At 37.9% G+C, this 25,283-nt stretch overlaps 1 protein-coding gene across 1 annotated transcript in view; it reads left to right on the plus strand.

The window, feature by feature from the left end:
* The window catches only part of LYRM4 (LYR motif containing 4), a 94,222-nt gene that overhangs the window by 21,714 nt on the left and 47,225 nt on the right, over positions 1-25,283 (plus strand). Inside the window, exon 2 of the mRNA XM_032181403.1 lies at positions 3,710-3,830. Within this exon, the coding sequence (XP_032037294.1) occupies positions 3,710-3,830 (121 nt within the window). The remainder of the gene's footprint in view (positions 1-3,709; positions 3,831-25,283) is intronic.

Raw genomic sequence — 25,283 nt, forward strand, 5'->3', positions numbered from 1 at the left:
AGACTCTCAGAAGGTAGAGCTAAATGACTGAGTATTAGGAAAAATACTTTTTTAACCATACCTCTGGTTTTTACTATTATTTGGGGCCATTGTTTTCTCTTAACATGAGCAGCTAGTCCCCATTCCCTTTGAGTTTGTCTTAATGATTTGGCCTTGCTCTTGCATTAAGCCCCAACCACTCCTTTTATTTTGTACTTAAGAACATCTGTTACCTTGTATCCACCTGCAGCAGCTTTGGTCTGAAGCCATTGCACTGAATCTGTTGCCCATTGATTACATACTTTTGATTTAATTGGGATTTAATTGTTTAATGGATGCCCATGAATCACAAAAAGCGTATCACATTCCAAAGAATGGTGAGAAAAACAGTAGATTGTGAAATGCGTTACAAATTTCATTTGTAATGATGTTTCTTAATGAGAACTCTTGCATTTTTTCAGAACTTTCCCAAAGATACAAACTTAACTTACCCGCCTTGCTCAGCTTCTCTTGGAGTGGCATCTGTCACGTGCTGCACCCATCTAAATCAGTACTGCTTCGTTTCCTCCTCCTCAGATCTTGTCCAGTCCTGTACAGAGCCAACTGAACTCACTGGTGTGGGGGAAAAAAAAGACAAATAAGCGGTTCTCCCTCTGTAGGTAGGATTTCTGTCAGTTCACTAAGCTGGACTGGCTCACCACGGGGTCAGGTACCAGGCTGGCTGGAGTCATGATGTGGCAGAAGGGGGGTTTCTGCCTGGCGGGGAGGGTGGCAGAACTGCAGCATCTCTTGTTTTCTCACATCAAGTGAAACTGGTTGCACTGAGGTATGCCCTCAGTTTCTTTGTGTCATTTTGGGTAAATGCCCATCTGGGAGTAGCAGCAACCACTCCACTTGCCAATGCACTTTCCGTCTTTCTCTGTCTTCAGACAGTACTCCTTTTAGGTTGATTCTGTAAGGATTTGTGAGGATAGCCATGTATTCTCTACCACTGACATTTCGAGCTGCACCTTCAAATGGTATACAATTGATTTTTGGTGTTTATGCTTATTGAACTGAAAATACCCAACATAAGGGCAGTTGGTCAGCTGATCAGTCTCTCTTCATCACCCAGAAGATCTTCGGAGTGGTTCTTCTATCAAAAACAGATCGTGTGTCTAAATGAACAGGTTCTTTTCATACCATGTGTGTCCTTACAGCATGTTGCTACACATTCTGCTCTATTTCAAAAGAGCTCTGTCGTTCATGGGCTTGCAGCCATATGTTAGTGCTAGATTTTGGTGCTCACTCAGCTCTTGAAGCGTAGAGAGTGTTAAGATGTGGAACTGAGATTGTTCCCAATTTGAGCCTATAAAAAGTTGTGTGATTTATTTGTTTAGTTTTTGTAGTTTTGTTGTTGTTTTGTTTAATGAACAAAGTAAATTTGTTTATATCTTGACTTATTACATAATGTTCAAAGACTTTTGAGTGTTGGAAAGCTGGAGCTGTTCTCCTGGCACCCTTCAGTGGAGAGGAAAGGATGCTTTGCAGCCAAGTATAGTATCACGTTTGAGCTCTGAGTTCAGCTCTTCCTTAAGCAGCAATTTGAATCTCAGTGTAACCTTAGTGTAGTGCCACGATACAGAGCTATTCTTTGAAGCGTGTTTAGAATATACTGGAGATACAATGATTTAGCTGTAGAATTAAGGTTATGCTTTTAAGCCTATGTAAAATAGCTTCATTTGGGTATTAATGTTTATAAAGTTTTAAAGAAACTATAAGAGGAAAAAAACGCAACATACTTTCTGACTATAGACAGAAAACATCAAACCAGTTAACCAGTTTTTAAGCACATATCTTTTCTTTCTGAGTAACTGTTGGGTGTAACGAGAGGAAGAAGGAGAAAATGAAACAATTAATGCACCATATGTACAGAACAGAAAAAACAGTCTGTAGGTGTTATACTGAACAAGCATTTGCTTTAGGCCCCCCCCCTTTTTTTTTTTTTTTCATTTGTATTGCATTTTGGAAGACTTGTACCCAATAATGGATGCTTACCATTTTATTGTTGTTTTGTTGTTGTTGTTTTTCATTAAGCTAAAAAAAAAATAATTATATTAGGACTGTGTATCTTTTGGCAACCCTTCCTTTGTTGCAGAAAACATGTTTCTGCACAGTTTAATCCTACATATATATAGGCGATGATTTGAAATCCATTAATTATCAAGCAACAAAATTACAGTCTATCTTAATTATTTGGGTTTGTGGGGGTTTTGATTTTTTTATATATATATATATTTATTTTTTTTTCTAGAAGAAAGCAGCTTCCCCTTCAAATCTTGCTAGGACACCAGCTGCAGATGAGAATGAGCTTCCATATTTAATACATTCTATTAACTTCACACATACAAGCACACGCTCGCTCACTCGCACACCCCAGTGTCACATTATAGGTGAACAGGCCCTAATTAAAAGCGCACACCATCTGCTGGTGTGTGGCAGCAGGGTGGGACTCCATAACCATCCCGATTCCTGTGATTGAAATGTATTATTTATGAGCTCAAAGAGAAAACAAGGCCTCTTGGCTGGTGGATCCGGCATTAGGAGCTGGATAGCACCATCTAATGGTGTGGAGTGATGCTGGCTGGGGGTCCTGCATAGTCTTCCTCTCCCCTCCCCTGTCCCCTGTACCAGTATTTTCACTTTTCAGCATAGTTGGGTGGGTTCATGATCCCGTTTCAGACAATTTTGTGTCTTGTGTTTCACTTTCATGAAAGATTGGAAACAGCTGTTGAAATACTATACTATTTGTGGTGGTTGCAGCAGCCTTTCCTTCCAGAGCCGCATGTGGGGTTTTACCTTCTGCAGTAAAACTGGTACTGATGTGATAGAGAAGTAGAACGTTACCAGGATAGCTGGGCAGGGTCAGCGTACTGCCATTTCTCCTTCCATCCTCCTAACAAGTGTGTAATAAAAGCATGTCCTGCTCACTCTGAAAATTGCATTTTAATATTGAAATGGGCCCTGTTTTTTTATTAAGCAATGCATTGCAGACTGCATAAAGGTTCTTATTGGCTTTGAAAGAAAGGGGAGAGTTTCAGAGATGACTACAGAGATCCTACTTATTACTGCTTATGAGTGGGGAAATGGATGAGGTGTTGGACTGAAAGGTGCAATATGCTTTGTCAGAAAAAAATGGGTGACAGAAAGAGCCATTTTTGGTGTGGTTGGTCCATTAGTCTTCCAGTGGAAAGTCGGAACTCGTTCGTATGTATAATGTGTTTATTGTTAGCATTGAGACCAGTGACCTCTAGGATACTGGGAATAAAAATAGTCACGCTGACACACAGTCCTTTGGGAGCTGGTTGTGTTTTTTTTGTTTTGTTTTTATGTTCTTGAGCTTTATAGTATCCAGACTGGGAATCCAACAGTATGTTTACAGTAATAACAAGCAGAGCTATAAAGACTTGACTGATACGTGAAGTATGAAGTTTTCCAACAACTTTAAGTAAAGTGGCTTTTTTAATTTAAAAAAATCTGGTCAGTGTTTCAACTCAGGCAAGACAAGACCCTGAATAAAAATAAATATATACATCAAAAAAAAAAAAAAGAGAGAGAGAAAAAAAACTAGTGAAGCGAAGTGTGCGTGTGTGTAGATGTATTTAAAATATATATATATGTTTTAAAGAATATTGAAATGTCATAAACTGTGGCACATTTATGAACCTGTCTTTTTATTGTTTATGTTTAGAACATATGCCATCAGAAGGATAAGAGATGCCTTCAGAGAAAACAAGAATATAACGGATTCTGAAAAAATAGAAGAACTAGTGAATAAAGCAAAAGCAAACCTAGAGATTATTCATCGGCAGGTATGTTTGTTTTTCTTATTTTAGCTAAGAGTTGTATATTCATCGGTCTACTGGCTTATGCCATTACAGATGGAAAAATTAAATCCTTGCTCAAAATATCTCTGGATGAGCAGTAGTTTTTATGTCTCAGTTTGAGAAGATGGGAAACATTCATTTATCCATCATGCTTTTAACAGGGGATTTAGGGATGCTCGTTTTAGCAGCCTGAAAAGGCCTTGCTATCAAAAGTTTATATGATCTTCTGTTACCATTTCTGTTGTTTATTTTACTACCTCTGTCTGTCTCTTCACTCTGTTTCTCTGCACTGCCCTCATTTTCCCTTGAAGTTGTTTGCGCTACCTCGTGTATATTAGATTTCCTTTCCCCGTTCCTTCTTCCTTCCATCATAGTTTTGGAAAAGTGGCAGTGACAACCACTGCAAATAGTCTTGTCTTCTGTGGTTGTATTTCTCCAGCTGCAGATACATTTCTAGAACAATAGCAGAACAAGAAAATCCTACAGTAAATTAATGAAATGCTGGCTAAATGTGTGTCCAAGCAGGGTGATAAGTTTTTCTTCAGAAAAAGTTGAGTCACTGATGTGATCTCTCTGATGTGGGCTCAGTAGGATTTGTAGCATCTCTGTTCCTTCTAGTGCGTACTATATTTAGATACAAACTACACTTTATGAAACTTTAGATTTTTTTTTTACTTCTTGTAAAAACACTCTATCTGCAGTGACCACTGGAAATATAAACAAAGAAAGCTTCTAGTCCTGAACTCTCTACGGGCACTTGTAATGCCTCAGCTGTGTCTCCATGCCAAGTCTGCACTTACTGATACTGGTCAGAGCTCAGTAGTATTTCTATTAAATACCAAATGAATATTCCTTAAGCACCTGGTCCTCCAATGGCTGTTTTAACATGGTGCTTTTTACAACCAGCAGGTCACTTAGCTAGATTCTTACTTCAACAAGAAGCTGGGCCCTTTGATTCAACAAGAAAGTATTAAAATTATGGTGTAAATTAAATTATTTCTTTAGAATTTCTTTTTTTCAGGACCAGGTGTTGTTTTGTGCTCCCATAGCTTTGCTATCTTTTTTTTTTTTTAAACCCAAACAGATGCTAATCTTGTATTTAAAAAATGTTTCTCAAGGAAGCAATTATGATTGGATTAACTCAGTGCAAGTGTATTTAAATGCCAAGGGTTTTTTTCTGTTTGTTTGTTTCTCTTTTCTCATACCTGTATGTGACAAGTAGCATTTTTCAGCTCTTGTTATTGAAGTCTTTCTTGGAGAGGCAATTTATGCAGGTCTGTTATGCAGAGAAGTATTAGAGACTGGACAAAATAATGAAGAAGAAAGGTGGCGGAAGATAAGAATGAATGGGGTCCAATTCTGCCACTTGCAGAAATCTGCATCAAAAAAAGTAACAATTTGTTGGTAAAATAAAATACTACAAAAAAATCTGTTCTGGATTGTAATATAGAAACAGTCATCATGTCAGAAAATTGACCTGTGATGGATGTGAGTAAAAATGTAAACGTATCTTTGATAACTCAGAAAAGCATTAATGAGGCTATCATAATAACTATTTTGCTGTGAAATAGATGACTGAAGTGGTACTTTAAACCATAAATAAATTTAAGTAGGACTTACTTGGTGCAACCTTTTTTAATAACAAGCGCTTCCTCTTTCTGAAAAGAATTCAGTATCAAGGTATCAAAGCACTTGAAATAGGTAGGAAATATTGATACCTACCTGGGATGCTGAAATGATGACCCTGATTGATATTACGTTAGTGTTTGGGATACCCCAGCTTCATACAGCTAGCATTTGACTCTCAAAAGGTCAGTTTGCTGGATAAGTCTTCCTAAAATAAAAGCTTTCAGTCTTTTTTTTTTTTTTTTTTTTTTTTGAGAAAACATGGTTCTTTTGATTCATCTAACCCATAATAGGTCCAGGACAGATTTTAAAATGAAACTTCTCTCTTCTCAATGAGTCCTGTGAATACAGGGATTACCTTGTTATTGTAGACACTGAAAAAAGATACCAATTCTCTAAAACAAGAGTCTTGATGGGAGGACGCTTTCCCCTCTATGATGTGCATCATGTCTTGAATCTTTTGTTATGCCTTTTTTCATTATCAGTTGAACAATTTTAATCTGCTGCTACTTTTTTCTTTTTCGTTTTGCTACTTTATAGTAATGGCCAATTTTATAAATAAATCTTTTCAATTTAAGATTGGGCGAAGTCATGGAAAGCCACATTCCATTCAGTAATGTCATACATAATTCTTGCTTTAAAATGTTTTATAAGTAGGCATTTATTTTTCAACCAGGAAGATATTCAGAAACAGAAAGGACATGTAGGATTCTAGTTCCCTTTTATTCAAGTTCCACTTGAATTTTCTGAATATGATAATCTCCTTTTACACACATTTAAAACTCTAGAGTTTGGTACAAACATATTGCACACACATTAAGTATCTTATAAACTTTTGTCAAGCAAACAGCATTAAGTGCCTGTCTTTCTCTGTGTTTGTTCTTTGAAGGGTGTCTTTGTCACTAGGACATAACCAGGATAATGCAGAATAACCTGTTACTGCTAAAGCCACAAGGTTTTGATTGTTGTTGCTTTAACTCTCAACAATTAAGAGGTTTCTCCCACATGCAAAATACATCTGCTGAAGTAGGTTTTAAATTGGATCACATTTTAGTATCATTCAATGTAAGTTTTTAGGAAATCAAACTCGAAAAGTAAGGAATATTAAAGAGATTCTGACACCACTTCCCTGTTTTAACACTGCTAAAAAAGTGCAATTTACATTGATTTATTTCATATGTGTCACACTTACAGAAGTTTTCCAATTTCAAAGCATAATCATGCTGCATGCAGTTTTGGAAAGGTGTGCTTCTATTATGCATGTATTTGTGGGATTCAAAATAATGATATAATAGGCAGTGGAACATTTAACGAAAAAAGATCTGATAAAAGAAAATGAGTTTGCCAAGATATTGTTTTGAGACATGAGTTCCTGGAAGACTTCCCGATGCTTTGGTAACACAGATTTATTTTTGCTGAGTCATGCCCTCACCCATCACTACCCCCTAGCAAAGTTTTCCTAGTAAATGGAGAACTGTTCTTTGCAAAATTTCTATGAGGTGTCAGTGTCATCTCCAGTTCAGTTGTACAGAAAGAGGTAAATACTGGAAAAATAACAGCCCTCTATCTTAAAAGTAAGCTTTTCCTTAGAACTATAATAAACCTTAGAGTCTAAATTTATATTAATGTGTTTGCAGTCAAATTTTATCATGCTCTGTAGGGAAAAAATCATTCTTGCTCTTTGTTTAATTGAAAACACAAGTAATGAAGTCATCTGACATTATTAAGAGCTTATATTTAAAACTAACCAGCGTAATATTAAGTGTTTTTATTTTTAAAGGCAGAAGCATGGAAACAAACATGAGTTCTAGCGTGCATTTTTTGCTAAGTTTGGGGTTTATTATGATGTAGCACATCTTGGTGTTGCTGACTTTTTCATAGTGTGTCAATAAAAATTAAATAACATCCCACTTCACTGACAATTTATTGTTACTCTAAAATCAAATTTATATTCACTTTACATTCTAATTTATGGTTTAGTCATCAAAGTGACCATTGAAGTGTAAGGTTCATAAATAAGTATTTGAATCAGCCTAGTGGGAAATGTGAAATGGTGACAGATTACTGTCATTTTGTTCATGTCAGTCACTGTACTATTTGTTTGAATGTTATAAAAGTAGCTTTATAAAGCTGAAAAGCATAGAGGAACATTCATCTTCAACTTAGTCCTCCTCTGCTTGTTATTGGTTTTGATTTAAAAATAGGATGGCTAAAGAAAGGAACGATTCTGATTCTTTTCTCGACACAATTTCTGAAGATTTTGTGTCTGAGTGTGTGTGTTCACTGTGTAAACAGCACAATTTATAGCATCTTCCCTTTCAAGAAGGGCACTGAGAAATGCATTGTCACACAGTAGTTTGAAGTAAAAAGTTTTAAAAAGTTTTCAGGAGAATTCTTTGAGGTCCTTAAGAAAGAAGATGATCACAACAGCCAGTTCTGGCCATGCAGTATGATGTTGTTTGTGAATTTCCATCGCTGTATGAGTGGTAAGAGAATTAGCCCTGAAATGTTACTGCTGTTGTTGAGATTCAAGGTTTATATAAGCCACTATGAAGATATGGTAATACTGTGTGTTTTAAAGTATTTGTTAGTTTTCTCTGTGGCATACTGTATCTCAAGTTGGTTTGAAAATATAAAAGGGAAATTCTAAAGCTGTATTAGACCTGTGTGCTCTGATTAAATGTCTTTTTTTAATATATAGGGCATTTCATTCTTCTGCCTTCCTCCACAATACTTTTTCCTCAGTTCAGATTGCAGATGGAAGCCACTGGTCATCTTGTCTAGCTAAGAAGGGTTATGCTGCACTCCCTGCCAGCTCTGAAGGCTTGCATATCAATTGTACCATTTTTGAGATCACATAGCTGCAGAGTACTCTTCAGTGTAACGTATTTGTCATTCCACAGCCTTTGTCCCTTTAACTAATCCAGACCAACGTGAATCATGCTTTACACAAATCTTCAGCAGGGAGACAAGATGTTGTGAAGCATTAGACGGTCAAGACATGAAGATCTGCTTCCTTTGTATCTGACTGGTCATAGGCATGTTCTAAAAGCAGAGATGGACAAAATTCATCATAAACTTGCGTTGTTCTCCTTCAGGCTTACCTTCTCTTTGCAGTTCCCTTCAGATACGAAAAAGAGTGAAGGAATGTGGTTTTGAAGTATAAAAACTATTAAAAAGGCACTGATAACAATAAATATTGAGCACTTGCAACATTTTTCATGTTTGCAGCATGTTGTAAGTATGTTATTATGCTTGCAGTCTCTTATTAACAGAACTTTTAATATTGTTTTAATGAAATGCTTCATGACTATGCCTTGGTAAAAGACTATATCACAATTAGTATGAGATTTTTGGTCTCATACTCTCATGTTTCTCCATATTTTCCACCTCTAGTAAATATGATTAGTATGGATTTGTTTTGAAATTTGTTTGAAATAAGGACAGTTGAACAGTTCCTTTGAAATATGCTTTTAAACAAGCCATGTTGCCCGTGCAGGTGTGCATAGCCAAGTACTGCATCTTCTTGAGCCATTTATTGGCATTATCTCATTTTAGTATTATCATAGATGAAAGTAACTATTGAATGGAAGTGGAAATTATACTGAGAATGTACAAATACAGCACTTAGTATAAACTGGTAATAATACAGCCACAGCATAAGCAATCATATTTCAGTTGATCAAAATAGTTTTAGCAGGACAAATAATTTCTATTATGGTTATGGTAAGAACGGATAGAAGTACTTAGTTTACTGCGCCTGCTTTGATTTTTATTGCTCACGCTTTCTAGCTTTATCAGCAAACACTCCCATTGTTTTTAAAAGTTCAGTTCTAGTAATCCTGTGATTGATTTTCAGGAATAGCAGGTAAAGTGCTTAATTACCATAGTGTATGTATTTCTGGATTGAAAGCACACCATTAGGCATGCAGGAGACCGGTACTAATTTGCACAGCTGGGACACTGGGAAGTTCTTTGAAATAGTCAATTCCAACTTTTATGAAATAATTATGTGTACCTGAAGATGCCTGTGTCCAATGCAGCACAGCACTGTAGGCTGGATAACCATATCAGAAGGTTCTTATTTTTAGAGGGTTCTTCTCCTTAGAAGCAAAAAATTCTTAATAGGAGTTCCAATGGCAGGCTACAAATCATTTCCAACTTTATTTTCTGTATACGTAAGAAAGTTTTGAAATACTTTATAACATTTGATTACATTAGCAGCAGTTTAGAGATAAAAATGAAGGAATAGCTGGAAAAGCTCTTTGAACCCCGTGAGTCCAGTGTGCGGCACCCACGTTGCTGTTCACCAATGTGTACGATGTTGGCAAGTCACTTACGTTTTCCTCCTGCTGGCTTCCTGTTATGTTGGAGCTCTAAGATGGTTTCCTTATAACAAGTTTGTCACTGGAAGGGGTGTTAAAATCAGATTCATTTACAGTTTTTCTTTAAAAGTTCCTTGAAAACATATATATATTTCTTCTTAATTTTCAGATTCTCAATGGCAAATACCTATTTTTGTACTGAAGTTTATTGACTCTCAGTTCCTACCTAAGCACTGTTTCCTTGGAAGTGTCATATTTATAGCTGTTACAGTTGCACACCTATACTTTCAAACCAGGATAAAGCCAAAATTACACAGAGAGAACTATTTCTACCTCTCGAGAATTTACTCTGTTAAAGCAAGGGTAGAAGCAGGGAAGAATTTTTAAATGCCTCACTTGCAGAAGAAGATCAGGAGGTGAACAACATGAAAAAACAATGGCCCACGATCCTATCAAAACAGTTTGATCAAATAACTGTATAGAATTAGTTTTTGGAGGTAATCAAGCATCCATACGCTTGTAAAAACTGGCAATGCCACCTAGAATTTAGCTACAATGAAAATGTTTGGAATGAAACTTTTTTCACTTTTCTTGCATCTCCTAGTCTGTTGTAATGCCAGTAGTCAGTTTTTAATTGATTCGGCAGAGGAGTTCTCACTTGATTGGCTCCCTGTGTGCATTTTCTAAAATTATGCTGGAATTTTGTTGGCGAAGCCAAATACTGAAATTGAATTAGCTAATTTGGAGGAGAGGTGGCATTAGGGGAGTTGTTCTGTGGGCTGGGTTTGGTTTTGATTTCAAAGTTCTTGAAGTGGTGATTTTTTAACACTTCCCTCCCAGTCATTTAGATCCTATTTGATTTATCCAAGTTGCACTTACTCTCTAGACGATCTAAGAACATAACTCAAGAAATATAAGTTTATATATTTCTTTTGTAACTGTAACCTACATAGAAGGACATGCTTTGAAGAAAAACAGAAATCTTTAACATACGCTAAGTTTCAGTGCTCTTTACTTGGAAAGAGATGTAGATGCAAATGAGGGAGATTTAGGGATGGATGATAGCTAGCGTTTAGTATAATGAGGCTGAAATTAAAATTGAAGCATAAAATTCAGAGCTACACTACTTTTGTATTCCAGTATGAGAGTAAATACATCTTATGTCCAGTAATTATACATACAGGGTTTTTTTGGGGGGGAGGAGCGTGAGAAGGAACAAGAAGAAAACTGAAACAGGAGTCACTTGAAAAAGGGTTGGTAAATTTGAACTGAAGCACAGGTGAATCAGCACTTGTCCCTTCATGGGACGTGGTGGTAGTGAGATCTCCTTCAGCTGACCTTTCCAAGTAGCTTTTTCATCTTGTCATGGGGGATAGTGTTGGAGATGAGCAGTACTGTAACAGATGCCACAAGCCCAGAGCTGTCATACCAGCTTAATTTCTAGCAACTGAACGTGCAGGAAGTACAGCAGACATCTCACCATCTTCAGGTGGAGTTGCTCTCCAGGTTACACCTGTGTGAGTCTCCAGAGCAGTGTTACTCTCCAGGCTTTCATTTAACTCTCCTGATGGAGAACAAGACAGCATTTTCACAAATGATTTGCTGTTTGCCCCACTGATTAAATTGCAAGTGGCAGCTTCTGCCTGCAATATTAAATACCGAAGTAGGTCCTGCATTGAAAGTAACCTTTAGGCTGCAGGCGGGGGCAGTTGGGAGTTAGCCTGAAGCTCTAAGAGTCTCCCTGCTCCAAAAGATGTAACAGGAATGCTTGCCATACAACACAGCATTTGACATACACAACAACCTTTTTTTTAAAAAAAGAAAAGAAAAAAAAAGTAAAGGAAGAAAAAAAAAAAAAAAAAACACGACCTGAGTGTTAACAGCTGCTTGTATGACAGATGAAGTATTTTAAAGAGCTTCTATTATTTCCGTTATATTTAGTTGCTAATCCAGAGAGGTCGGGGCCTTATCATAAATAATAAGTAGTTATATAAGGCATCCAGAGCTCTGAGCATCTGGTGTTACACATAGAGGAGGGCTGTCTGAAGGACAGGAGGAGGACTGACTTTCTATAGTGAGCAATTTGGCTTGGCAGTGTGTCGCATCTGATCAGATCAGTGCTAGGTGTAAGCTTCCCCATGGAAAAGAGCAAGCTGCTCCGGCCTGGCTGGTTGGAGCTCCTTGAAAGAGGCAGCAGCACCAACTGAGCCAGCGTGTGCTGAAGAAAGCCTCAGACACATGGAGAAAAAAATCTTGTTTTCAGGGAAATGCGTTCATCTACTACTCATCCCTTCACACTTTCTGCTTTCCTGTGTTCAAGTCTTAAGGCTCCTGTCTGGTACGTAGATGAATACAGCTCACAAGGATGGCTGTTGCTACAAAACTTCACGTGGGCCTCTTCCAAACAAGGCAAATAATAGCAAATACACGTGTGTCTTAATATAAATACAAAACGTTGCCGAGAGGAAAGGTAGAAATAAGTGCCACCCATCTGAGCCTCCCAAACTCAGGTGACTTCTGCCATGTTTGTAATGTGACTGTGGTGTTGTTGGGTCTGCCATTCTGAATGCACTGGTGCCAGCCCCGGGAGCTGTGAAGATGACTTTATAGCATTGAAAGCACTGGCCACAAAACGGAGCTCAGGAAGTTCCACACCAATATGCAGAAGAACTTCTTCATGGTGAGGGTGACGTAGCAATGGCACAGGCTGCCCAGGGAGGTTGTGAAGTCTCCTCTGGAGATATTCAAGGCCCATCTGGATGCCTATCTGGGCACCCTGCTATAGGGAACCTGCTTTGGCAGGGGGTTTGGACACAATGATCTCTCGAGGTCCCTTCCAACCCCTTCAATTCTGTGATTCTGTGAAAATACACTCAGCTCAGAGCAACTTACTTTCCCTTTCTTGCTACGTGGTTTCCTGGAGGTGCCAGTCTGCTGCAGAGAATATCTGTGGAAGCTCTCTTTTTTACTGAATAGGAAAGAGATGTGTGGCTGTATTTGGTGTGTTATTTATGAAACATACTATCTTGTAAATGCCTTGCATGTGTACTGTAAATTACTTGCATTTCAGATGATAGATCTTTCTGCTGATCTGTGGTGGTATAATGGGGGTAAACCAGTTTTAAGTAGAGCTAGACCCTGAGGAAATGAAAGGGATTGCTGTTTTGAGGACTTCCAGGGAAGAAAGAAAAAAAAAAGAGAGAGAGAGAGAGAGAGAACGGTGCTTTTATTACAGCAGTGATCTTAATTTTGTTCTCCCACAGATTTTATTGCTTATTAATTTGTTCTTTTATTTCTCATTCCTTGCTGAGAAAACTTTTCATCCCAGTTTTGTACTGCTTATTGAAGAGGCAGGGCCAGGCTCAATGGCATCAGAACTAAGCAAGTACACGACAGGTTCTGGCAACTTTGGTGCCTCAGATCCCCAGGACTGTGTCCTGCTGCCCTTGAGCTTCAGTCTGCAATTTAGGATGGTATTGATGACCTCGTTGACCTACAAGTCACTTGATCTTGTAAACGTGGGCACAATGCTGGGTTTTTATGTTTTCGTAATGACATTTTCTCCCAACATGCTCAGTCATCAGTCTCTCAGCATATTAGAATTACAGGTTTTCTCTTTATAGCTTTTCAAGGGAAGAAGCAGCATTTTAGTTTCTATTTAAGCTACTTGCGTTCTTTCCTGACTTCTCAGATGGACACAAGTCCCCCTACAGCAAGTTGAAAATACAATATGTAAAATCTTCCCCTGCCACTTTAAATTGGATACCTTAATTTGCTTCTTCCATAGATAATTTGTTCAGTCTAAACAGTTTCTCATCTTCGTTCTCAGCATAACGCCAGGCTTTAAAAAAAACCTCTGTTTGTCCTGTTTGCTCCACAAACCTGCCTTCAGTCGTCCTTTATGCCGACCCATTTTGTTATCGTCATGCTTCTGTTGCTTTTGACCCTGAAGCTGTTCCGTTGTCCCAGTAGCTAAGCTGACAGTTGTTTCTGTATTTTAAAATTGCTTGTCAAAATGAAACCAGTTTATAAATCCTACCAATGTTAACTGTAAGTCAATGAAAATCTGGGGAAAAAAAAGTTAATATTTAAAATAATAATGATCAGCAGTTGTCCTTTGTGTCTGCTGTGTCTTCATATACCAGTGGTCCTGTGTGGGGTCTGTTGAATACCCCTGTGTTTTAGTTTAGCACCCAACACGGGATCTGTCACAAGTACCATTTGACTGAATTTTGCAGCCACGTAGGTCCAGAGTGATCTCACTTTATTTTGGCAATAAACATAAACACGTGTGGCCTTCACACAAAGCTCTTTCAAATAAAAAAAGCTTTATCATGGATGTGTTTCAATTTTACATTTTGTGCATTAATTCAGATCCTGTCTAATGCCTTTGTAGCTGCTTGTATTTGAATGGAACATGTCTGATCCATGAAGTTGTGATGGAGGTCAAACTTTCGGGAGGGAAGTGGCCAGACTTTGCTATCAGTATGTCTGGTCAAGCCCTTGGAAGTTTAAGTGAAGTCTATTTTCTAGACAAGAGTGTAGTGAGGAGTTTAATTACTGTTTACGCAGTCTCCTTGGTACTGGTGCATTGCTGCTGTCTTTAGCTCTGCTTTCTGAGGTGAGCATGTTTGGTGTTGGAGGTCTTTTTTGGTGTTTTATTTTTTCTCTTGTCATTAAAAGCTATAGCTGCAGTGCCCTTCACTGTGGTGACAGGCATTATGCCAGTACATTAATTCTGTAAGCAAGTAAAAAGAATAAAGGAAAAAAAAAAAAAAAAAAAGAGGCCAAATTCTTCCAGGCATGTTTAAATTACAAACTGACTGATTCCTGTTTTTTTTTTTCCTTTCTGGGGTATGCCAGGTGTATGCTTCCCCCCTCTAAAGTATGTACTACCTGAACATCTGTTTGCTCTGCAGAAATTGAACCATTGCTAAGTAGAGTTTCAAGTTCACCATTATAGTTTGGTCACCTCTAGGATGTACATAAATATATACTTTAAACTGGGATCTGATGTTTATCTGTAAGCAAGGTCTTGTCCCTCAGCAGGGCAGTTATGAATATTGCAGTGTAGTGGCTAAATTATACGTTCATAGCCTTTCTTTCTCTTTCATGAGTATAATTCACTTGCTGAGCAGTTCCTTCAGTAATTTTTAACCATATTTTCATCAGTGCATGATTAATGAGAGCATTATGTGACCTAATCACTTAGCCTTTCATATTAATACGTATCTTGCTTGTATTTCTGGTGGTGTTATTTTGTTGTTGACCCGATGCTTTGGTTATGTGTTCAGATGATCTTAATTTTAATTGAAAGTACTTTTTGTCTCACAGCAGTCTAATTTCTGTGCACATTTGTCAGTAGTGAATACTTGCTGAGGGTGATTACTCTCTAACAGCCTGAGCCAGTATACCTCTGGGAGGTTAATCAATCTTGTGCTTTTTAATTGACATCAATAATGTGTTTACATTTATCAATATTTCTTAATTGTCAAGTTATAACAGTGGAACTTCAATAATAAATCATGCCAGTGGTTAACTTCATACATTAGTTTTTTTTAAGAGTCTCCTTAAGCAGTTTGACATGTTGTAAATTGCTTTTAAATGATTTGTATGTATTCTCAAGGGGGAAGAAGAGAAAAAAATTATATGCAAAGTCACATGCTGTAAAGCAATACTGAAAAACTAACCCATTAAAATGACAGAAAAATACCTTTACCACATACATGTTATACTTTATGGGTTTGGAAAAAAAAAAGAGTCTTTTCAAACAGCTTTTACTATTGTTAACATTTTTGTGAGTGTGGCAATACTTGCACATTTGTCTTGCAAGGACCTTGTCAGGGCTGGGACTGTTTCTCTATTCCCAGCTGCACAAGCAAGGCAAAGGACAGGGAGAATCACTGGTGCTACCCCTGCTCTACAGAAGGAGCAGCAAGCTCTTGGAGATCAAGACACCTGCTTTTAGCTATGCATTTCACCACATGCTTGCCCTTAAAGGTATTGAGGTAAAAATGAGGCAGGCAATTTCTATTTAAATTTAAGCATAAACTTGAGGACTTTGGTGCACTGGGACCCAAATTATTTGCCCGGGTTCCCTAAGAATGCTTACAGCAGGAGTTAAAGCTTGGTATTCCAAATTTTACAATATTGTCTGACTCAGTAGATAGCCCTTTACCATCCACCTCACTCTATTTTTTTATTTTTTTCCTGTTACCATTACATCCAAATAGCAGTAAACTGGAAGATAATGAGAGACAGCTGAGACAGAAAGCTGGCAGGATGCTGACCACACTGTTTGTGTCAGTCTGACCATGTTTGATGGGACACACCAAAGACAAATTGAGAATTAAAAACCTTGTCTAATGAACAGCGAAGAAAGACTTAATAGCTGAGGCAGTTTAAGAAGAGCCACTGACTCTACACAGTGTGACGTGGTAGGGAAGCAGAGAAGCAAGGAAGCAGCTATTTGTGTTTTGTAATTTTCTTGTCTTTTTAATTTAGGTCTTATAGGTGAAATGCAGTTTTTCAAGTAAACACACATACATGTACAACAATTAAGATAAAATTAATTAATGTTGTTATACTCAAATATTATATAAAATTAATTATTTTAATAGCTTCTTGTATACGGCTGATTTTTACAGTGCTACTCGTAGAAGGAACTGTTGACTAAACGAATTGTTATCTGAAATGCTGTAGAATTAAGTGGGATTTTCCATAGAGTCAGATACACCATTTGCTTAAGTTGAAAATGAGATTAGGAAGATAAATGCATGCTTTAGGAAGGAACAACAGGTCAATTGAAAAAGAGGAAAAGGAGCATGACTAGCATCTTTAATCTGTGGAAAGAGTAAGAAAAGAATATTTATATACCTGATGATACCAACTCTCCTTTTAGCAAGTGTGGTGAGAAAAGGGTGAATAAAAATTCACCAGGATCTCAGTCCTAGGAAATTTAAGGACCAATTTAAACACTCAAATCTTGATGCAGATAGTGAAGTTCCTTTCACTTGAGCAATTTAACTGTACTCCTTTCCTCCAGCCTTCATTGTTCTCCACTCCAATTCCTTGGTCCCTCACATAGTAGCTTAAGTACCCTAAAATAATTATTTCTCTGTATTTCGAGTAAGCTGCTGTTATTTGAAAACTATTATTGGTAGATTGATAGTTTTTATTTCACCTCTTTGAACTTTTATGAGACAAAAATGGCAGCCAAACAGGTGAGTTAACACTTATGAAGCCTGATGCCATCCTACCCAGTGTCACAATTGAAATTTCTATTTTTATAGTTTGTAACCTCTTCTTACTGATAAAATCCTTTTTTTTTTTTTTTAATAAAATAAAATAAATTTGTAATACAAAATGTAATACAGTGTATTACAAAACTAAGATGTCTGTACTGTAACATCAAGGCTAGCTGTTGTATGAGAAGACAAAATGCTATTTTTTTTTCTCTAGTGTAGCAGCCATTTTGTTGACCGTTTGCAAATGTTAAAAGTAATTAAGTCTCTCCCTCTTTTTTTTTGGACTAAGACACAATTGTCTGAGGAACAAAATTACAGTGGTTAGCAAATCAAATCAGATTAAAGCAAGGATGTGTAATCAATCTCTTTGTGAAGGGTAAAGTAATTCAGAAGACAAAACCATCAATGCTTTCTTTAGCGTGGCATTTTGATACATTTGCAGAGAGCTTTGTAGTAGAGTGTTTGAGTAACTTATATTTAGTTTCAAAAGCGGTCATCCTGGTGTATGGCTGATAGGGCACGTTTGCTCGGACACTGCTGCAGAAGTTCTGAGCTAGGGGTAGTTTGCATCTAAGTGTAGAAGAGTAAGTTTGGATCAACATACTGATAGGTGAAAGCATGTCTGTAGTTTAAGAAGTGGTGGCATTCAAGCTGAATTTCCCTTGTTCGTTTCAAACCTGGTAATGTCCTCGGGACACACATGAAATGTAGTTTGGCATGAAGAATCTAAAATCTCGTATGAATTAAGTTCAGAAAAGATTATTTTTATTCTCTGTCCTCCACAAATGCCAACCAAGACTGGATGGTAGGTTACACTAGTTCAACTGCCAGGTTCCCCAGTACATTTGGGGAATGCTGAAATTGTCACTGCCAGGTCATCAGATGGGATACATTCTGAAACCTAGATGACCCTGGTATGGGAAACTTGTCTTTTAACCTTTTTCCTTTCATCAGACATCCTACATTAAGTGAATACTGAGGCTACTGAGAAAGTAAGAACTGTAAGGAATATTAATTCCATCATGAATATTCCTAGGCTGAAAAGAACCAATGGCTCTTTTGTTCAGAGGGTACCTGAGCAAAGTGATAACAAGGATTCAGACTTGCCTTCTCATATTTAGGAGCTCAGGTTGCACTGGAAGTCACAGCAATGAAAGCTCAAAAGCAATTACATAAGCATTCAGGAGCTTGAGGTTTTTTTTTCTCTCATACACTTTCATATTTGGAAAAAAAAATTGTGTAAAAGTAGATTTTTTTTTTAATCTTTTTGAAAAAGTACAAGCCATATATGTTTCGAGTTCTTTCCTAACTCTTTAGCTAAAAAGCAGAGTAACTTCATGTAGATATCCTGAAAATCTGGGAGCAATAGCTCCTGCAGAAAGGAATTCATGAGCAGTGCCATGTATGCTGTACAGTGTGCTGTTTCTCACTGGTGCTTAGCATGTGCATCTCCTGCTGTAAAGCTGAAAGCTGTGAGTAGGGGAATGATGGGGCTTGCAGGGGCACTCCATAACTTTTGTCACCGTTGTGCTTGCTGATGTACAAACAAGGAACCTTGAAGGCTCAGCTGATCAGGCTTTTGGGAATGCACTCCCTATTTCAAAGGTTTGCTGTGATCAAGAATTAAGAATTTGATTAAAAAAAAAAAAATCACAGATTTTACCATTCAGTTAAAGTCAGTGGTCACTTGATACCTGCCTTCCATCATGATGATAGTTGATCTGGAAGTGCTGTGGCAGATAATTGAATTAAGATCAAATTGCATGTTGTATACATCCACAAAAGGTGGTAAAATCAGACTGTAGAGTGCGTTAGTTTCATCATTGCTGTTTGATTTGTGGTTTTGTGTTCAGCTTTTCATTTAAAGTAAGATAGGACGGTTTTTTATTTGATTTGCTGGCTAATGCTTTTTTAAAATGTAAATAGTCTTGTACCTCTGATACAGAGTGCTGTACGACTGAGAGAAGGAGAATCTCTGACCTCCTCTTAGAAAAGAAAACAAAACTAAGAAAGGGTGGAACATAGGAACAGAGAGATCCACGGTTTCCCACTGTACTGTAATGGATATGACCTTTAATATTGAGGCCTTTGGATCAAATTTAAGTTGGCATTAAAATTTTCTAAGAAATTCCCTGCTGAATTTCAGAGTTTTTTTCCTCAGATTTAATTCAATAAGGTCACAATAAAGCAAGGGCTGTCTGTGCTATTGTAATTGCTCTCAGCAGGCTGATAATATTATTGCAGAGAAGTGCCGGTTACTGTGCTTTTCTTTCTTTCTTTCTTCAAGCACTCTCCTTCCTACATGCTTGCTCCCCTTGCTCTTGAGTCTACTCTAAGTAGGAAATGAAGCTGTTTTAAATGCCATTTGCTTCTCATTTTAAAATGTTTTTACAGTAATGCTTTCCTCAGTCTCTCCAGCAAAGGAAATAAAAGCATAGCCTGACATACTGCAGAATAATTGGAGGCTTTTATATCCAGCCCTTAATTCTGATCCAGCCTTTTGTGCATTAAATTCACCCTTGGTGTTCTTAAAGTTGGTATCCCTAAACATGCAGGGCGCCATTCATTTTGGCTTGGTGCTTTTAGGGTTATGGAATAGGTGTAGAACTAAAGGATCCTCTCTTAGGCATGTGGGGAGAGACACAGAGTACCCACTAGCCTGTGTTTCATAAATAACTGACAAATTGCAGTTCATCACAATAAGGCATGTGTATTTGGGGTCCTACCCTTGCAAATTAATACCAGATCTTCTTACGCAACATGACTTTCAGAACAGAATTGTTAATGTGTTATTTCTTGTACAAAACACAAATTTATGCTTAGTGTGCTGCTGGTAAATCTGCGACTGTTGTCTGTATTGTGAGTAGATCAGCACTGTAAATAAATGCAAATACAGAGTGCTGTGATCGTGGTTCTCTGCATAATTCTGCACAACTGAGAGCCTTGGTCAGTGCAGCAGATGTAATAATACATCAACATAATTTGTTCTCCTACCTCAGTGTAACCACTAGCTCAGACCTTAGCAGTTTCAAAGGACCAGCCTGGTCAGAGCTGATGCCTGGCATCCACGTCTGCTTTCTTGTAGCCATTTAGGGCCCCTGTCCCACCATCTTCCTCTTGCTCTTGGTCTTCCCCTGGGACCCAGAATGTCTAACTTAAAGTGTCGTGCACCGAGTATTTTTTTTGCACTTCCAACCACATGGAGGCATTCACAGTTCACTGCTCATGGCATCCATTGCTGTCAAACAAGCCAGTGTCTGGCTGTAGAAGAAAATTACTGGAATCAGCTGCTTATTTGCATACTTGGCTAAGAGATTGTATATGTACAGTTGGACACGTCCTGTTGTCCACATCCATTTGATTGGAAATGAGAAGTAATGAGAGATGTTTTATAAAAGTGATTCCAGTTCTGAAAAGTCTGCATTAGTAGCTAAACAGCAGATGATGATCTACAGTCATAACACTTCACCCATGTTTTTATTGCTCATCTTTTCTAATTTATTTCTTTTTTTAATTGCTCATGCTGTCTACTCCTAGCCATGCATCGTGTTGTGCTGTTAGGATGTATACCATAGCACCAGCTTGCTTTCCATGAACTTCAGTGCTGAAAACTGTCATTTCTGCCATATGTGGAGTTTGTGGAGCTTCTACCCAACATGCAGGCATGTGGACTCCTCATCAATGGCAGCCCCTTGCTTTTTATTTATGACATATGCATTTTAATTTGTATTTCCTGCTGCTGTCTGAGGGAGCTCTTTCCTGGCACCAGGGATACAACACAGCTACGCCAGAGCAGTGTGTTCCTGAGATTAAATGATGTTACTGACCCGAAACACTTAAAGAAACCTGATTCAGAATCCTGCTGTGGTTTGAACTTGCAGTTTCTGAGATTGTTCTGAATCATTGTGACACATGATCAGAAGTGCTGCTTTGTAAATTAAATAATGAAGCATCTGTGTGTAAGAGCGCCTACTATAGTAGTTAGTGTGTGCTTTAAAAAGATCAGAATCTAGATCACACAATGGTAGGATCTGAAACTTGTTTACCGAACTTTTCTTTGTCGTAAAGAAAAGTCTTTTAGAATCCATATGTTGTATATTTACTGTAGAAACATGAATGAATAATCAGACAGCCCTATGTGTAGCATGACTTGTGTTTTTTGGTTTGTTTGTGTTTTTTTTTCAACTACACTAATAATCTGGCTTGAGATATTTAGAGAAAAGGTCTCATGGATGGAATCACCTTTTCCTTGTTTCTCCTGTGGATCTCAGCAATGGTTTGGTGAGTCTCTTTGAAGGATTTGGGTAAACAAGCAAAAATAAAACCTAGCGTTCTTGCCAGTTCTTGGCGATTTACATGTATGTGTTGCTGTTAGCCTGAAGTTTCTAAAGTGCTGTACAAATTGTAACAGCATTTGTGAAACAGTCTGCTTTTACATCTGTCAAATAGCATATATTTAGCACTTGCTTTATTAGCCTAGATACAGCATTTTAAAACCTCATCCATTCTTGCAACAAATTTCAATTCCATGTAACAATTTTACAGTACATTTTACAATCACACATCAAAGTGTGTAATATGAGATATGGATGTAATAGTTAAGGAAGCACACTGAAGTTAACATCTGGGGGGGTTGTTTATTTTTTTTAAAGTATATAGAAATTTAGTTTGTTTTTGATTTCTAGTCAGTATGTCCCTCATTGCAAAGTTCCATCTCTCGTCCTTGCATAAAGAGTAGATTTCAGAATGTTCCTACGAAGACTTGGTGTTTCAACCTGGCATTTTAACATGGGATATTGTTACATGTATTTGCAAATTTTCCTCTCTTCCGTGCTCAGTCTTATGAGAGTGGTGTTGAACAGATTCATGTTCTGAACCCTGGAGATCAGAATGTGTTTTTTGTTTTGTTTTGTGTGTGTGTGTTTTTTTTCTTTTTTGCAGTAAAAAGCATGAAATATTTACCAGCACCACCTGTAACTTTTGGAATAATTAAGAGCTTGATTTCCTAATTTTAGCACACGACATGTCTTTCAGTACCGTTTCTTCAGAGTTACAATGGTGGATTTCAGATTTCTATGTTTGTGGATTTTTGTTGTTGTTTTTTTTTGTTGCTGTTGTTGTTTAATATTGGACAAGCAGGGCAATTGGTAGAAATCACACTGAGGGGGACATTTTAAATTCTATATCACTAGGAGCCATTTAAGAGAGAAGTTCTGGAAATAATCCTATAATTAAAAGACTCAAGTGCAGATATTTCTGATTTGGAAATGCTAGGGTTTGGGGCGGGTGTGGGTAAACTGTCAAGACCTGGTATCTATCATATGATCAACTGGGTTTTTACCTCTGCTTTTCTGGCATGCTTGTTCATCCCAGGATCCATCAAAAGGTAAAATGCAAACAAAACTAAACATTTCACATGCGTTTCCTGCACTCGGCACTCAGTATGAAGATGACTGTGGATACAGAGACTTTGCCTCCATTGGAGTTGCTCTTGCAATTCTGTTCCTGTCTGTGTAGTCTATCCTTATTTTGCTCTGTGCTGTGCTGTCCTCTCTGCTCTGTGCGATCATCCGCCTCCAAATGATTTTAAACCTTAATTAAGCCTTATTATCCTTCAAGTCAAATCTTCAAAGGGGAAAAGTAGTAAAAGAAGAGCTTATAGTCAAAAGAAGACCTCTAAGAGGCAGAGGGTCATGGGTCCTGCAATACGAAGCCGTATCTACCTTGATCCAATGGTCTGCTCTGCCAGCTTGTGTCTGCAGGTCACGTTTGTATTGGTTTTGGATCAAGTAAGGCAACAATGTGCTGCAAGAGCCTGAAAACCTGAGAGGAGGAGAAGGAGCTGATGACGTTTTTGTATTAATAGTTCTCTTCCCTATTATCACACTTACGAGGCTGTGTTTAAAATCATGCTGAAATGCTGTTTTCAGTATCGCATTGAGGAAAAACTCACACTCCTTCTAAATCTGTGCTGTGCTATTCTGACGTATTGGGCCATTTTTAGAAACACGTTTATTGCAAAACATTTCCACTGGGTTTTGAGCTGAGATTCAGGCTTGGGAGTCTGTTTGAAAATTCACTTTCAGTATTTATCTGTAGTTGTGAGAGCATAAGGAGATTTGAGGATAGCAGAGGTGGAAAAATCACTTCTAAAAAAATTGCCTGAATTGTGTTACTATATATTTAGGGTTGAGCATTTCATTACTGGTGTAGTAATTGCATAAATGCACAGAAATTTTGGGTTCTATGAACATTTAATTGTTAGCATGCAGCCTTTCTGTGTTGTAGGTAATAACAGAGTTATTTTGGCTCGTTTCTACCATTTGTTACTGGCTGAAGTAAAAGCCAAGGGGCTTACAGTGTGTTAGCAGAAAGAAGACTACTGAAATCGGCAGCAAACTAGTTCCAAGTTTGTGGACCCTCAGTTTCTGCTTCCCTGCCTGTGTCCCTTGTTCTGCACCTGCTACCTCCAGCGCTCTGTTGGAGGGAAGAAGGAGCCACAGAGTTACTCAGAACTTGCAATCAGCAAGGATCTGTACATCCTAGGCCTTAGGCATGGGATACAGAAGTCCTGTACCACACACTTTTGGAAAGGCTGTTAGTACCAGCTTGCATTTTGCAGGTGGACTGCTCTTCCTTGACGATCTGTGAGATGATCTTCTGGTTCCCACAGTGAGCACTTCAGAGGGAAGAGGGAAATCCCCATTCCTGGCACCACCACCTTGCAGCCTCATTGTGACCTAGAACTGTGCAGCTAAAATACTGAATAGCGCTGTTGTATTTAGAGACGATTTCTTTTTGGTAGTAGTATTATGGAGGGTTCAGGTGATCTTTTCTATCTAAATGGTAGGTATGATTTTCTTGTTCTTTTCAGTAGTTTGTGTTTGTTGTTTTGTTTTGTTTTGTTTTTTCTATAAAATCTTGGCAAATTATTACTGCTGGTTTTTCTTTTTTTTTTTTTGTTCTTTTATTTTTCTCTGTGGAATTTTCAAAGGTGTTGTAAGAGAGTTGTGTCTGCTGTGTAGTCCTTTCTCATGGGAACCTATTTTTTTCAAAGCTGTCTTTGAGCACTTACAATAAGGCAACAAAAAGGTGCTGTTGTAACATGTCTCTTAATAAGCAATATCAGATTTTTCCCCGTGGTAAAAATAGTTGCTGACATAGTCTTTTTATTTGAAAGATTAAAACCCACATGTAAGGACCATACTCTTGTAACAGAAATTTCTACTGATCTATAGATATTTCCACAGTAACCTTTATTAAGTGATACTCACCAACAGCAGGATGTATGGAGAGCAATTCCATGGCTAAAGAAGGAACGTGAAGAAAATTACACTAGAAAGAAGGTTTCTCCTGAGATGAAAGAAAACATTTCAGTAGTATTAATAGAATTTTGCAAGTGTAAAATTAGTATCATCCCTTTGCCTTGTAGCTGAGTGGGAGTGTGGTGTATACTTACACATGTTCTTTTTAGAATACCCAAGATATTTGAAAAGGATGCAGGATAAACAAGTATTTAGTCTCAAGAAACAGCGATTTACAATAATACGTTTAACTTATGGTTTTGCCATGATGTAGAACATTGTTCAACCATTTTGTCTTTACCTGTTGTCTTGGCTTCTCCATTTCTAAAACAGGTAATTCTCCAGTTGTGTATATGACAGGTGTTTTAACACTGGCATAATATGAAGATTCTTTTTGGTGTTGGGTGCTGTGAATATATTTTTCTTTTAGAAAATGTCTTTTAGGCTTTTCAGGTTTGGTTTAGAGAGTCTGCAGTAGTTGGATTTAAAGTTCATGCAGGTTTTGATTTTTTTTTCAAGGGTCCTAAAGAGGGTTGGTTTAGATCCTGTATAATCTGTGAAGAAATTGTGTGGAACTTCAGGTCGGCGATGGCAAAGTTGAGAGCCTCTGGGTAAGGATCAAGGGACGAACGAATAAAGGGGATGTAGTTGTGGGAGTCTATTACAGACCGCCTGGCCAGGATGATAGCACCGATAAATTATTCTTTACAGAACTAAGAGAGGCCTCGAGATTAACTCCCCTTGTCCTTATGGGGGACTTCAACTTGCCGGACGTTAACTGGGAGTGCCACACGGCTGACACGAGCAAGTCCAGGAGGTTCATGAAGCACCTAGATGATAACTTCTTGGTACAGGTGCTAACGGAGCCAACTAGGAAAGGTGCCCTCCTAGACCTGTTGCTAGAAAACAGAGAGGGTCTGGTGGGAGATGTGGTGA

Source organism: Aythya fuligula, chromosome 2 (assembly GCF_009819795.1).
Source record: "Aythya fuligula isolate bAytFul2 chromosome 2, bAytFul2.pri, whole genome shotgun sequence".
NCBI classification, from domain to species: Eukaryota; Metazoa; Chordata; class Aves; order Anseriformes; family Anatidae; genus Aythya; species Aythya fuligula.